Below are 16,558 nucleotides of genomic sequence, written 5' to 3'. Positions count from 1 at the left end.
ACAAAGGTTCTCGCGGGCAGCGTCAACTTGTAACTATTTAAACAGAGAGCTCGCTTGTTCTCAGAAGCACACGCAAATCCCTTGCAGCCTCCTTTACTCTCTGAATATTACGCTTACGTTTCCGAGACATATTTTTATCGCCATCATATATAAAAGCAATAATAACGGGTCATTTCATCTTGCTGTCACTGCCATTCTATTACGAAAAGTCGCCTCCTCAATTCGATGGAGTCAGATATAGCTCCAAGAGGGCTGTCAATCCTCAATGCCTCACCTCGTCTTATTCCAGGGCCATCCCTTTTACATGAGCTAGTGGCAACATCAAATAGCAATGGTTTTCCAGCAATAGAATACCGTTCAGGTACTGGCGACAGGACCAGCGTATCCTATTCTCAACTTCATAGAGCGGCTACTGCATTGGCTGCGCGGATGTCTGAAACCCTACGTTTCCTAGCACCAGCGATAGATCACCAACATCTTGTTATCCCGATTCTCATGCCACAGTCCCCCGCATTATATATAGGACTTCTTGCTATTCTAAAGGTCGGCGCGGCCTTTTGTCCGCTGAATCTCAATACACCAATCGAGCGCATCAAATTCATTTTTCAAGACGTCGGGGCCAGGCTCGTCCTTATCGACCCCAATTTCCTATCGAATGTCCCGAGAGATGATGGCTTATATAAGATTATATCCATAGATGAATCCTCATACCTCGACACGGGTGAAACGGTGCAACCGGCTTCTTACAGGATACCGCGGGCCAGTGACCTGGCATATGTCATGTACACGTCTGGCTCTACCGGGACGCCCAAGGGTGTTGGCATATCCCACCTTGCCGCGACACAGAGTTTACTTGCCCACGACCGGCATATTCCATCCTTCAAGCGCTTTCTTCAGTTTGCAGCACCAACGTTTGACGTATCCGTGTTCGAGATATTTTTTCCGCTCTTTCGCGCCACCACGCTCATCTCTTGCAATCGCGCAGACATGCTAACAGACCTGCCTGGTATCTTAAGAGATATGCGAGTAGATGCTTGCGAACTCACACCATCCGTGGCCGGTAGCCTTCTGAAAAGGAGAAATAAAGTTCCCGGGCTTCGACTTTTGCTGACTATCGGAGAGATGCTGACAGAACCTGTAATCCAGGAATTCGGAGGTGATCAGTCCGAGGGCAGTGTACTCTGGGGTATGTATGGACCTACCGAGGCCACAATCCACTGGTAAGTCCTTGACATCCCATGCTTTTGTCAGCTGCGATAAACGATATACTGACATGAGCATAGCACTCTACACTCTGCTTTCCCAAAAGCGTGCGGCAAACACAGTATCGGAGTTCCTCTTGACACCGTATCAGCGTTCGTGATAGACGGCGACTCATCTAATTTCCAAATTCTTCCTCTCGGCCAAGTTGGGGAACTTGCGGTTGGCGGTAGCCAGATTGCCACAGGTTACATCAATCAACCTGAACAGACGGCTGCTGTGTTCATCGATACACGTTGGGGACGGATCTACAGGACCGGAGATAAAGCCAGAATGCTGCATGACGGCACCATTGAATGTCTGGGAAGGATCAGTAGCGGCCAGGTTAAGATAAATGGGCAAAGAATCGAGCTAGGTGAAGTCGAACATGCCATCCTGCGTACACAGGGATGTCATGGTGCTTTTGCGACTGTAATCTCAAACATCTTAGTGGCCTTCGCTGCAGTTGAAGAAGGCCTAGAGCCTGCACGGATACACACGGCGATCATTTCCCAATGCAAATCATGGCTACCAGCCTTCATGATCCCTACCGATGTCAGGGTTTTAAACCACTTTCCTCAATTGCCTTCGGGCAAGGTCGATAAGTCCACATTGGTTGAGCAATATAAAGCGATAAACTCTCATGATATAGACGTGGAAGAAGTGGAAGTACATTTCAAGGATGATCTAGAATACCAGCTCTGCGAGATCGCGGAAACGCTTCTCGGCCAGCATATCATTCCATCAACCCACATATCCTCGCTGGGGTTGGATTCATTAGCAGCTATCGAATACGCATCCATGATTAAAAGTGTCGGAATCGTCGTCAACCCCATTGATATTCTAAATGCATCAACTATCCGCGAGCTCCATGACACACTCAGAGATCCACAGAGGACGACCTACACGTCCATTTCTGCCAAGGAGTCCATAAATCAGGATCGACCGGACAGGGTTAACCATCTCATGGATATCCTACGATCCGAGAACGCGACGCAACCATTTCTAGATGATATTGAACGTGTGGAAGTATGCAGCCATCTTCAACAGGCGATGATAGCGGAGACCCTCAAGGATACAAGATTATACGTTAACCAGACAGAATTTCAATTTCCTAGCCACATCCCAATCGAGTCAATCAAGTCATGGTTCTTCACTTTGGCTCAGTCCAATGAGATTCTGCGAACAGGATTCGTACACCTGGACCACGAACTTGTCCAAGTGATCTGGAAAGAGCTCGCTGAAGAACAGGTCACAATCCTCAGCCATGCCCGTCCTTTTGAAGAGGTTGAAGCTGAATCATTTCTGCGTCGCCCACTTCAGCTAGAAATCATTCCAGGTGACCCTCTAGCGACACATCGAAAACTGAGATTAATCATGCACCATTCAATATACGATGGATGGACAATCGATTTGTTAATCGAGGACCTTTCATTATTGGCACACGGTCAATCTCCAGTCGAAAGGCCTCAGTTTAGTCGCGTGTCTCAACATCTTGGAGCCACCTTGCGAACTGAGATGATGGACGCAAAGGAATTTTGGGCAGAAACCCTTCAGGGCAGCCTCCATACTCCGTTTCCCAATTTCAGGACTGTAGCTACCACGAAACCCAATATCATGACTATGCTTGAACAGATCGATCTGAACCCTACTCATGCTAGAGACTTTGCTCTTCGGGTTTCTATTACCCCCCAAGTTCTATTCCAGGCTTGCTTGAGCTGGATATGGGGTGCAACCAACGCCGTCGATGATATAATCATTGGCTCCGTGTCATCTGGTAGAACGATTCCGGTGGTAGGGATCGAGAAGATAATGGGGCCGTGCATGGCCACCCTCCCTCTGAGAGTAGTCTTCAGTCGACATAAAACCATCGCCGAACTCTTACAAAACATTCACATATTCAACCGAAAGACGCTCAAGTACGGTGACCTTCCTCTTGTGGATATCAAGCGGGCTGCTGGGTTTTCAGCTGCGCAGAATTTATACGACATCGTCTTCGCCTATCAAGAAACATTGATCAGTCGAAGGCGGGGTGAGTGTACGATACGAGAAGTCTACCACAAAGATGCAATAGAAGCCAAGCTTCTGGTTGAAATTTACCCGCACGTGGATCATTTCTCGTGTCAGATTACCTGGCATGCAGAAATATTCCCACAATCACAAATAGAAGCCCTGTTCCAGCACCTGAGTTGCTTGGTCAACTACTTCATCGAAAATTTGGAGGAGCCACTCGACACTATCTCACGGTGCTTCCCGGTGCAGAACCTATCTTTTTATAACGAACGTCCTAAGCATATAAAAGTACTCCCAAGTTTGTGCGAACTAGTAGAAAGAACCGCATTGAGGTTTCCGACATACGATGCTCTATGCTTCGCGTCTTCTATCAGCACACAAGGCATCGAAGCAACTACCTTAACTTACCAGGAGCTCAATTTGAGGGCCAATCGGATCGCCAGATGTCTGCAAGAATCCGGTGCAGTCTCTGGGGGGATAATTGCAATAGTAATGGAGAAGTCTCATCTGCTATATTGCGCCATCCTCGGAATACTTAAGGCCGGCTGCGCATATCTTCCCATTCTTCCCAACACCCCTAAGCAGAGAGTTGAACTAATCTTGCAACAGTCACGGCCTCAACTTTGTCTCGTCGATGAATCATCTCCACAGCATATAGCCGAGACATCCCTTTGCTCGGTCATCAATTTTTCGCACACCATGCTCTCCCAATATTCTGACTCTAACCTTGATATCCCTAGAGATTCCTCCAACCTTGCCTATATCATTTATACTAGCGGTACCACGGGGAGTCCGAAAGGTGTTTCGGTTACGAATGCAAATATGTTAAGCAACCTTGAGATTTTATCCTGTATTTACCCTCATGAGACTTCCGACCGAATGTTACAAGCCTGCTCTCAAGCCTTCGATGTGTCCGTCTTCGAGATATTCTTCGCTTGGGGAAATGGAATGTGCCTATGCTCAGCTACCAATGACACGCTATTTGAAGATGTTGAAGAAACCGTGCGAGCTTTACGTATAACTCATCTCAGCATAACGGTCACTGTAGCCTCATTGATGGAACCTAGCCGAGTACCTAGTGTTAAGTTCATGGTTACTGCCGGCGAGCCGATGACTGATAGAGTGCTAGATACTTGGGCAGAACATCTATGGCAAGGTGAGGCTTATACCCAACAATCCTTTGCGTTGCGTTGCATTGCTAACATAACCAGGTTACGGCCCATCTGAGACCACTAATATTTGCACCGTTAGAAAAGTATCCCGGGGAGACTCATCGCAATATTTAGGGTGGTCTTTAGAAAACACATCATCATTCGTCTTCTCTCCAAATACCACGGCGTTGGTGCCGTTCGGTTGCATAGGTGAGCTATGTTTCGGGGGCGACCAAGTCGCTGCGGGCTATCTTGATATGGCCGAATTGACGGCAACCAAATTCTTTGAGCATCCCGAGTATGGTCGTCTATATAGATCGGGAGATATTGGCCGCATGCTACCAAATGGTTCATTGATCATCCTTGGGAGAATCGACAATCAAGTGAAGCTCCGCGGGCTACGAATTGAACTCCAAGAGATCCAAGCAACCGTTCTAAGGAGCGATATCACGAAGGCCTGCACGAGCGTGCTTGTCACCCTAAGGAGCGATTCCTCGCAACAGTTAGCATTGTTCTTCGTTCCAAAGACGCACAGGTCATCAAAGTTCACTATCTTGCCTATCACAGACTCAGAGAGGCAGTCAATTATCACAATTCAGGAACTTCTGCGTGTAGCTCTACCGGATTATATGATTCCATCCTTTATTTTCCCTATATCTCTTCTGCCATTGACATCATCTGGGAAGATCGACCATGACCTGCTACACCAATCTGCCAGGGGCCTCTCTGATACAATCCTCAGTCAGTGTAGCTCCGTACAGGATCTCGCCGGGGATTTAGTTGAATGGTCCGAAACAGAGACATTGATACTACAAGCTATTTCAGAAACAATTCGAATCGATAGAAAGGTAATTGGTCGTTGGACCTCGTTTGCAGTCCTCGGGATTGATTCAATTTCTGCCATGCCTTTAGTTCGCAGGCTGCAATCTATTTTTCAGCAGCGAATCCCCCTATCATTCATCCTATCACACCCAAGCATCGGCAGGCTAGCTTCTCTCATCGCCAAGGAAATGCCATCAGTGCACATACAGCCAGGGAAACTGACGCCAATCCTGCCCGAGGAACTGGTGGAAACTGTCAAGTTGCGCTTTTCTATGGGAGGAGATGTCGAGACTGTTCTCCCGTGCACCCCATTACAGGAGGCTATGCTATCGTCTTCTCGGCTGTCCAAAGTTGGGTCGTCATACAACAACCAAATGCTATTTCAACTTCGGATACCATCTCAGATCATGATAAAGCATTGGAACATGATGTTCGAGCGGCATGGAATTCTTCGAACATGTTTTATGACGACTGAATCTTCCCAGTATCCGATAGTCCAAGTGGTTCTAAGATCCCACCTACCTGCATGGCAGACCTACGAAGCTAGCAGCTCCAGCTTCCAAGAGCTTGTGCACGAACATGGCCTCTCCCTCCCATTTGCGATTGACTCATGCCTTCCTCCTGTTTCGCTTGCTCTCGTCATTCTTGAGGACTGTACAGAATACATATCATTTGTTTGTCATCATGCTATATATGATGGTGTCTCAGTCAGATCCATGCTCGCGGAGATAGAGTCGCTATCCCGTTGTCAAGCCCTACCAGCTCCTCAACCATTTGAGTCATTTCTCAGAGAAACACTGCCTTTACCTCCCGAAACGGATGATTTTTGGGTTAGGCAATTCCATTCTTATTCTCCCTATCGTTTTGATAAATTGACATCCACTGGAGACCTTGACCAAGACACAGTACTTAGGAGGGCTTCTGGCCGCCCATTTTCTTCGATCTTATCTCAGCTGCGTGACCTAGGTGTGTCGCTATTGCCGTTTTGCCAAACAGCCTGGGCAGTCACCTTGTCCATTTTACAGGATGACGATGATGTTTGTTTTGGGAACGTTGTGAGCGGCCGTTCCATTGCCTTAGAACAGGTCGATACCCTCGTAGCACCATGTTTCAATACAATACCTATTCGGATGAATATTTCTCGTACCAAGTTCGTTCTGGATGCTATAAAGGTATTCCAGCGTTTGAATGCCGAGATGATACCATACCAATTCACAAGTTTACGTCGTATACAATCCCGACTCGGCTTATCGCATCTTGTCGACACCATATTAATTCTTCAACCACAAGCGGTACCACTAGATGAAAATATATGGTCTTTGGAGCAAGAACACGGCGCAATGGATGTATGTCACGCTCTGAATCCCGTTTACTCAGTGCCTTAAACTTCGCTAATGACTGATTAGATGCCCCTCGTGTGCGAGGTTATCCCCTCGGAGGAGCAAGACACGGTCATGCTACAACTCCATCGTGATCCGTGAGCTCCACTCCAATTTCTGGGCCATTTATGGCTATTATCTCCCCGTTTACTAACTACTAGCGAACAGTTCGATATTCTCTCACGAAACATCCCTGCTCATTCTCGATATCTTCGAGTATGTCCTTGATACATGCCTAGAGCATCCGCTTTCACATACCTTGTCCACTTCGAAACTACCAGCTCGATGGCAACGCCAGATAGCACAGATATCTCTCTCAAGGGAACTACCACGAACACGGCTGGCTAGCACGACTTCCGAATCGCCTACCGGCAAAGAAGACTGGAGTGAAATTGAAATAGAAGTTCGTTCGGTATTGTCGAGACTAACTAGAGTTCCAGAACGGAACATTCGACGAGAAACTTCGATATACCGTTATGGCCTGGACAGCATTAGTGCAATGCAGTTCGCTTCTATGTTACGTCGAGAATCATACAGCGTTTCCGCACTAGACGTGATCGAGAACCCGACATGCGCCGGAATCGCATCTCGCGTTACAGCCCAGGAACCCGGCCAGGCCGATGTTCTTTACGATTTCGACCAGTTCGAAAAAGTTGTTCGTAATGACTTGAATGATATCTCAGATACGATTCCGGGTTTTGACGAGCTGTTGCCGTGCTCTCCCACACAGCAAGGCATGATTTCTCAATTCCTTAACTCAAAAGGGGCAAACTACTTCAACTTCACAAGCTGGGCATTGAAACCTAGCATCAACTCCTTACGAGTAGTTGAAGCATGGGCTCATCTCACCGCCCACCATCAGATCCTCCGCACAGGATTCGTACCTGTCAATCACCCAGATACCTCCTATGCTATGGTCGTTTATTCTAGGGCGAACTTTACTGCTCCAGTATCAATTTGCTCGTCGAATTCATTTGAAGTTTCCAAATGGCGCGCAGAAGCTGCTTCCGAGGCTCTAACAATGCTCTCGAGACCACCCTGGCAGGTTGTTATCGTTGTCGACGATGATCCTAGTCAGTTGACGATGCACCTTGCCATTCATCACGCATTATACGATGCACATTCGCTCCGGATCTTACTTCATGCATTAGTGCGAGTTGCATTAGATAACGAGGAAGAAGCGGCATTGTCGATCAAGCCAGCGCTATCGGCTTGTTTCAATTTCACACATTTTCAGTCTGCCTCGGAAGCATTCTGGAAAGGCAAGGTCGAAGATCTGGTGGTGAACAAGTTTCCGATCATGACACCCCTTCATATTACTGGCCATAGTATATTAAACACGTCAAGAGTTTGTGATGAATCGATTGAGAGCCTACGTCGTGGTGCGACAGAGGCTGGTGTTACAATTCGAGCAGCACTCCAGGCGGCTTGGACTCGCGTGCTTTCGGGATATATTGGCGAATCTTCGGTCACATTTGGGATTGTACTTAACGGGCGACACACAAATGAAGAACAGGACATAACCTTTCCAATGATTACGACCTTGCCTATTTTTGCGCGTAATACAGATTCAAACACCGAACTTCTCAACTACATGATGAAATACAATACCAGCCTCCGTAGGCATGAACGAACTCCCCTCTCCAAGATACAGCGATGGCTAGGCCACTCGGATAGTCAGCTATTCGACACAATACTATCGTATCAAACTGTGTCAACTACGAAAGATGACATGCCCGGGGAGGTGCTAGATGAGGCTGCATCATTAGAATATAAGGTAGCGCTAGAAGTAGTTGAAACGGACTCGGACAAGCTGGAGTTGAATTTAACGCACGACGGGGACATTCTACCAACTTCACAGGCGCACATTCTACTTCAGCAATTCGAGGCGGTGCTTGTAGATCTCCTAACCACGCCTCAGAGCTACGCAAATCGACTTGCTTGTGAGAAGCCAAACCTGTTCTCTATTCTGCCAGCAGTTTCCCCTCAGCTTCCCGGCCCCGGCGCACTCTTGCACCAACTTGTTGAGCAAACCGTGCAGCGTATACCCCACATGGTGGCTCTGGAATTTGTCGAAGAACTAGGGGACCCGATCTGTAGGCGACGGTGGACATACCGCGAGTTGGATGAAATGGGAAACCGGGTGGCGAGCATGCTCGTAAATCGTAACGTGCCATCTGGAAGTATCGTCGCAACGTGTTTCAACAAATGCCCAGAGGCCTATTTCTCGATTCTCGGGGTTCTTAAGGCAGGCTGTGCATTTCTATCGCTTGACCCGACTGCCCCGGCCTCCCGTTTGAGTTATATCTTGGAAGACTCCGGCGCTTCATGTTTGCTGATTGAATCAGACCTGAAAGAAAGCTTGGATATCAACGCGACCATACCAATACATATCGTTCGTGAACCTGAACTATTGACTATCCCAGCAATATTCCAATCCTTGAAGCAAATATCACCCTCAAGCACATGTTATTGTCTCTACACCAGCGGCACCACAGGCACTCCCAAAGGCTGCCTGATAAGTCACGACAACGTTGTCCAGGCGATGCTTGCCTTTAAACAACTATTTGCCGGACACTGGGATATTGATTCTAGATGGCTCCAATTTGCCTCATTTCATTTTGATGTGTCGGTCTTAGAACAGTATTGGTCTTGGTTCGTCGGGATTACTCTCGTTGCGGCCCCAAAAGACCTCATACTCGGTGACATTACAGCAACAATATCAAGATTAGGCATTACTCACATCGACTTAACGCCGAGCCTCGCAAAGATCGTGCACCCAGATGAAGTACCAAGCCTTTGCAGAGGGGTTTTTATCACGGGGGGAGAACAGCTACGACGAGAGATCTTGGAGGTATGGGGACCGAAAGAAGTGATATATAATGCGTATGGTCCCACCGAGGCTACCATAGGTGTTACTATGTTTCAGAGAGTGCCTGTCAATGGCAGGTCGTCCAATATTGGAAATCAATTTCCAAATGTTGGTACCTACATTTTAGAACCTGGGACTGAAAATCCCGTGCTTAGAGGGGGTGTTGGTGAGCTGTGTGTGTCCGGCAGACTAGTTGGTCAGGGTTACCTGAATCGAAACGACCTCACAGAGGAGCGCTTCCCGACCCTCAAAGAGTATGGGGAGCGTGTTTATCGCACAGGAGATCTCGTCCGTGTTCTCCACGACGGCTCGTTTGATTTCTTAGGCCGCGCTGACGATCAAGTCAAGCTTCGAGGCCAGAGGCTTGAAATCGGAGAGATTAATCATGTCATTAAGACAACTCTATCTACTCAGTTGACTGATATCGTTACCTTCGTTACAAGGCACCTCGGGCAGGATAGAGATTTCATTATATCCTTCTTAGCCCCTGCCACGAATTTACCTCCTCCCACCAAGCTACATATCTGTTCTGAGGATGAATCTCTTGACATCTCCCGAGCTGCCCACGAGGCTTGTAGGAATCAGCTCCCTGGGTATATGATTCCTACCTACATCTTATGCGTACCATATATCCCTCTATCGTCGAACAACAAGGCAGATGTGAAACGGCTAAAACAGCTTTTCATGGAACTATCTCATGATCACCTACGCAATCTTACGACGGGCTTAGCTGGGGCTTCCAGAGGTCTGGGTGAGAAGGAACAGCTGATAGCTCTGGCCATTTCAGTTATTACACAAGCCACAGATACTGATATGCGACCCGCTTCTTCCATTTTTGAGCTTGGAATTGACTCAATCAATGTAGTCCGGTTAGCCAGGATTCTTCAGTCTCAAGGGTTCACTCTAGCAAGCCCTTCGCTGATTTTGCGTCATCCTCATATAAACAGTCTCTGTCAAGCTTTGCAACAGACAAACACAACAATACTTGGTCGGCATGCCATTCAAGTGAAACAATCTATTCGTGCTTGCTATCAGAGATATATTGGCATGGCTTGCAGAGTGCTGAGCATTGGCAAAACGGACGTGGAATACATCGCGCCATGCACACCTTTACAAGAGGGAATGATTACAAGGTCAAATTATACAGACACTCAATCAATATACTTTAATCAGTTCCGGATTGATCTTGATTCCCAGATCTCTATCAACCGTCTAAGATGTTGTTGGGATGAAATGTTAGCAGAAAGCGCCATTCTCAGGACGGCTTTTATTCCAACAACTGGGGGCTATGTTCAAGTGGCTATCAAACAAAAAGCTACACGCTGGTTTGAGGTGAACACAGGCGGGAAAGACATTGACCTGTTCATGTCAGAGCGCAGAGAGCAGTGGGTTTCTTCAAATCATGATATTTTACGCTACACAGTCGAAGTCGACCATTTAGAATACAATGGGCATCAAGTGCTCCTCCTCCGGCTGTTCCATGGTGTTTACGATGGGCACAGTTTCGAGCTTCTACTTCGACGCTTGAATGCCAAGTACCACCATGAAAAGTCACCCAGTAGCCCAGCATTCATTGACGTCCTACCCCATGGACCGCTTCTCAAATACCATCAATCCAAACCTTTCTGGAAAACAATCTTCGAAAATCATGCATTTCAACCGACGCCAAATCTTGCGGACGATCCCGCAGCATCCGATGTTTCTGTGTCTCGAGTATTCCATCAAAGCGAGGTAGAAGCTCGACGCCTATCCCTTGGGGCAACACACCAGACTATACTTCAAGCTGCATGGTTAGTCACATTGCAACAAAAGCTTGGTTTCGTGCCGACTTTCGGTGTCATCTACTCTGGGAGGTCATTGATTTTCGACGGGATCGAAGACGTGGTTGGCCCCGTTTTCAACACACTACCTTTCCGCGCGGAAATTTCTAGCGGTACTACTTGGGCTTCACTCATACGAGATGTCCAGAATTATAATACATCAGTTCTTGAATTTATTCATACGCCACTTCGAGACATACAGAAATGGTGCTCAGGTGGTCAGCCGCTATTCGACATTCTATGGACGTTTAATCGAGAAGATGCCTTTCCAACAATAGAAACACAACCATTCTGGTCCACCATAGACTCAGATGGGTCCATCGACTACCCACTCGCGGTGGAGATAATTATGTTACAAGATAAGTCACTCAAGGTCAATACAGTCGCTCGGAAAGACATTGCTACGCATGCTATTGTTAGCTCATTGCTAGACGAGTTTGGGAAAGCCCTCAGATCTCTCGCCACCTTAGATGATGATGCACCACTTCTGGGTATGTCTTTGACGACCAACGGTCCCGCGCTCGTATCACAAGCTACGCAGACACCAAAAGCACATCCTTCTGATATCAAGGACCTGGCCGGATCAATCTTTTCTCGTAGCAGTGAAGCTCGAGAAGTCCGGCACGAGGTCGCTTCCCTAGCTGGAATACCCGACGAAGATGTCACGGAAACAACAAGTTTTTTTGAGCTTGGTTTGGACAGCATTGATTCCATAAAGCTGGCAGCAAGGCTGAAAAGACTCGGGCTTGACGTCACAGCCAGTGAACTGATGAAAAGTCCCACCATAAAGGACCTCCTAGTTTTGCATGGTATGGCAGACGTGAAAGGGGGTGACAATGACAAGGAGCTGTCTAGCCTAAATAGTACGGCCACATTTTTGAAGGACTATATTCTACAAGAAAAAGGATCTCTTGAAAATATGAAAGCTGTCCTCCCACCGACACCATTACAAGATTCTATGGTTGCTGAGATGTTGCTCTCAGACTTCGACCGATACTTCAATCACGACGTAATGGAAATCACAGCCGACACGGATATCGATCGGCTAAAATCGGCTTGGATAGAAGTCCATGCTAATTCCCCAATATTAAGGACCACTTTCGTAGGGGTCGATCATCCAAATAGCAAGGCCGCATTCTGCCAGGTCATCCGAGAGGAGCCCCTTGAAATCCCCCAAGCAGTAGAGCTTTCGAGCTTAGATGATATCACAACAGTCATCGATCAAGCTCGCCATAAAGCACTACTCGGTCAAGGGAAATCACATCTATTCCAGCTCGCATTCATCACAACACCAAAGAGTCGCTATTTAGTCGTCTCTATCGCCCACGCTCTGTACGATGGATGGTCACTTGAATTGCTTCACAGGGACGTCGAAGCAGCGTACGTGGGTAACTACCATGTACGAAGTAGATATGAACCATATCTTTCCCGCTTGCTTTTCATCCCCGCAGCTGCAAGCGAAAGCTTTTGGGCCGGATACTTGGACGACGTTCGTCCAACCATCCTCAGCCCAAAAATGGGAGCGCTCGACGATGGCATGACGACAGTTGTACATCGAGCAGAATTAGTATCGAAGCTCGGCGCACAAGACTTAAAGACTTTATGTCAACGGTATCGCGTCACGCCGCAAGTCCTGGCTCAGGGGTGCTGGGCGCCTGTACTAGCTTCGATGTTCAATACCCTGGAAATCACTTTTGGTGTAGTCTTGTCAGGGAGAGATACCGAGGAAGCCCAGAGTCTACTATTTCCAACGATGAATACTATACCTCTACGCATCGTGCTCCACGGTTCGGTTAGAGAATATTATAACTACTTACAAGCCACCATGTCAGAGATTATGGAACACCAACACCTCCCACTTCGCGAGATACAGAAGACAGCTCGTTTCAAGGGTGGAAAACTTTTTGATACGCTCTTCCTCTTACAAAATGTCAAGGAACATCGGAGCGAGTCCCATAGTCGCATTTTAAGGTCTGTCCAATCGAAGTCAGCTGTGGAATATCCCCTATGTGTCGAAATGGAAATCGCGGGAGCCTCGGTTATGTGGCACGTAGCAGGTCATGCGCAATACTTCTCTCTGGACGACGTAGCCCAGATCCTAAACAATGCTGAAGCGGTCCTAGATCATATTTTCCAGAATCATACCGATGTCCTTGAATTCAGCCAAACGCCAGAAACAGTATCTGTCTGTGGTCTGGCGCCTTTCTACCTGGCTGACACGGTCGATGATGGAATAGACACTAGCACTATTTCATACGACCTACCAACCCAGGGAACCGTATCTGCCGGCTTGGAGTCACCCATTATGGACGTCTTGTCGGAGTTGTCGGGAATTGAAAAGCACTCTATCAACCAAAACCATTCCATTTATCACCTGGGTCTTGATTCTATTAGTGCCATCAAGGCTGCTTCAATGCTTCGAAAGCGAGGCCTGGAAATTTCTGTTCGAGCTATGCTGAAAGCAAATTCCATCCACGAAATTCTAGCCTACTCAGCGGGAGGCATTCGCCAACCTGCAAGTAGCACACAAAGTGTAACGCTGGACTTGGATTCATTCCTGGAAAGGGCCAATATTGACTCTCTTCTTAAGAACTCTGGTGTGGAAGAAGCTGAAATAGAGACAGTTCTTCCTGCCCTACCCATGCAAATACACATGTTGAGTGCCTGGCAAAACACAGGAGGCCTACTATTCTTCCCACAATTCACATACAAGATTTCTGGGCATTTGGATCGAAATGCAGTTTTGGGAACATGGTCTGCATTAGTTAATGAAACACCAATGCTCAGAACACGGTTCGCTGCCACTGAATCCGTGGAGATTCCATTCATACAGATCATTATGGCACCAAGGTTAACGAACTCTACCGATCATCGTCTTGTGGATCACGGGCGGGATAGATGGGCTTTTGAGGAGGCGGTAACACCTTTTAGCTTCGTGCATGTTGATAATTTACAGTTGGGCGAGACTTGGCTTCATCTGCGCATCCATCATGCCTTGTACGACGGCGTGAGCCTCCCGATCATGGTGGGCCGATTCCTAGAGTTGTACAAGAGCTCGCAGATTTCGATATCGAATATATATAGACCGAGATGGTATGATTTCGTCTCAAGCCACTACCTCCCCGAGACTCAGCAGCAGAGGTTCCGCTTCTGGACACTCTATCTTCGAGACACAAATATAATTCAATTACTGGATCGGCGAGATATTGTACAAGAGAGCCAAAAGACTCAACGTGCTGCACAACTTAGGCGTAACGCCATTAGCAACGTCTCAAAACTCAAGATATTCGGTTCAGCCAACGGTACATCGCTACAAGCACTCTTCTTCGCGGCATACTCAAAGGCTCTTGTAGCTTTTCATCTTTCTAGGGAATCCGACCAACGGAATGCCGATGTCGCTTTTGGAGTTTATCTTGCAAACCGAGCAAGTTTCGAGGACATCCAGAGAGCGCCTTTTCCGACTTTGAGCATTGTTCCCCTCCTAGTCAAGAAACCGTTGGCGCGGTCGCTCATTGATGTAGCTATCCAGATTCAAGAAGACCTCGTGAAAATCGGAAGCTTTCAAAATTCGAGTGTCAGCCTGTGGGAAATATACACCTGGACTGGCATACAAATTGAAAGTTGTATCAATTTTATGTTTATGCTTGATGCACCCACCGCATACACGAATGGTGGTATTACAATGATCGAGGAGCCTCGAGAGCCGACACCAACTCCGGACAGCAACGACCAACCATGGAACCTCGTACAGCCGAACGCCAGTTTCCTGTCGCAGAATGTAGCGGGAAAGGCATATAAAGTAAGATGAATCTTGAACCATTCCAAGACATAAAGTGTATTGCAGTGCTAACGTTGGGAATTCAATAGCATACGATTGATGTCGAAGTGGGATATCGTGGAGATATCATGGACATTGGCGTGTTCTGCCCGGCGACCTTCTCAGAAACCTGCGCAAACGGATTGATCGGGAGCATTGTCTCCATATTGGAAGATGTAAACTAGGTTAGGTTGAAGCAAGCGACAGACTTGTGTGATATCGGCGCGTACGGGTAGCGAGAAGCATGTTTTCCGTTACTACTAGCGATGCCCAAGACGTGCCTATATTGGACAAAAAAAGTCTTGTGGCTTGAATACGAATGCGCTGCTTGAGTTTTCTTACGTACCTACCTTACTAGGGTCCTATCGCCGTTGAGCCGATTTGGTTTAAGTTGGTAGATTATGTCCCCTGATATTTATGCAGCGTCTCTTTCCAGCGCTGCCGGCGGGCCTATCGTAACATCGTGTACAATACCATGGCAGTCAAGGCAAGTCTTCTTGCTCCTTCATACTAGATATGCTGTTTGCCTAGATACCTAGTTACGTAAGGAATGATCGGTAAAGTAAGTAGTAAGAATGTGTAGAACCTCTGATTGTACGATCACATTACCGTCAATAAAAGAAAGTGTTCATAAACATCAGCCGGGAAAGCCACCACTCGTGGTGTCGGCCATGTGGCAAGCCTTCAATGTTCCCCTCGGCTTCCCCTCATTCAATAATTACAGGGTAGGTAGGTACCTAGGGCATCAACTTACAGCACAGCACATCGCCAAATGAGGCTTTGCGACATCTATTAAAAAGTGAATCAATACGAAAGCCACAAATGAAAGCATGTATCACCCTATAAATGAACGTATAAATGAACGTCTACTATTCATTCCATGCATATTCGCCGTACAAGCGCATTTCATACGTGGGGGGAGAGAGAAGGGGGGGTATTCTTGGTAATGCTGACATCCATGATGTTAGGTAAATACCTAGGTTAGGTCCTTGGTAGACTCCCTAACCTAGGTATGAATTGTATTATCGTAGGTAATTAGTAATTAAGTAGGCATGGTACACTACCTACGTACCTAGGACACAATCCAATAACTTAGAGATCCGAGATCTTAACTGAAAGGCTCTCAAAGGTGGATTTGAAAGCAACAAATGTGTTCCGTGATAGTGGTACGTTACATGTACCTGTCTAGGCAGGTAGGCAATACCTATTTGAGCAGATGCTATCTCATCGAATACATTGCAGCATCCTCTTATGATGAGTATTAACAGTCCAACCCTCAGGCAGTGAGTTAATGCAAAAGCCAAGCTGTCTGGCCGCGATAGATTCAAGTTTGAATCATGCCATATTATGCTGAGACGGAAACATCCGTACTAGGTAGCTATGTAAGATGGTATTGGAACGAACTTCAGCTCTAGCCTCTCTGCTCTTGTCGGCGTCGCTACTAT

At 47.2% G+C, this 16,558-nt stretch overlaps 1 protein-coding gene across 1 annotated transcript; it reads left to right on the top strand.

Annotated features, from left to right (window-relative positions):
• Window positions 1-15,396, top strand: GGS25DRAFT_259552 (uncharacterized protein). Its single transcript, XM_049257268.1, has 5 exons — window positions 1-1,220; window positions 1,284-4,408; window positions 4,464-6,571; window positions 6,632-6,702; window positions 6,773-15,396. The coding sequence occupies exons 1-5, from the start codon at window positions 226-228 to the stop codon at window positions 15,102-15,104; spliced, it is 14,631 nt and encodes a 4,876-aa protein (XP_049118379.1). The 5' UTR covers window positions 1-225; the 3' UTR covers window positions 15,105-15,396.
• Window positions 15,397-16,558: the final 1,162 nt, after the last annotated feature.

The sequence above is a fragment of the Hypoxylon fragiforme genome, assembly GCF_022984875.1.
Source record: "Hypoxylon fragiforme strain CBS 206.31 chromosome Unknown GGS25scaffold_4, whole genome shotgun sequence".
Taxonomy (NCBI): domain Eukaryota; kingdom Fungi; phylum Ascomycota; class Sordariomycetes; order Xylariales; family Hypoxylaceae; genus Hypoxylon; species Hypoxylon fragiforme.
Note: the sequence above shows the minus strand (reverse complement) of the source record. Positions and strands in the feature narration are given on the sequence as shown.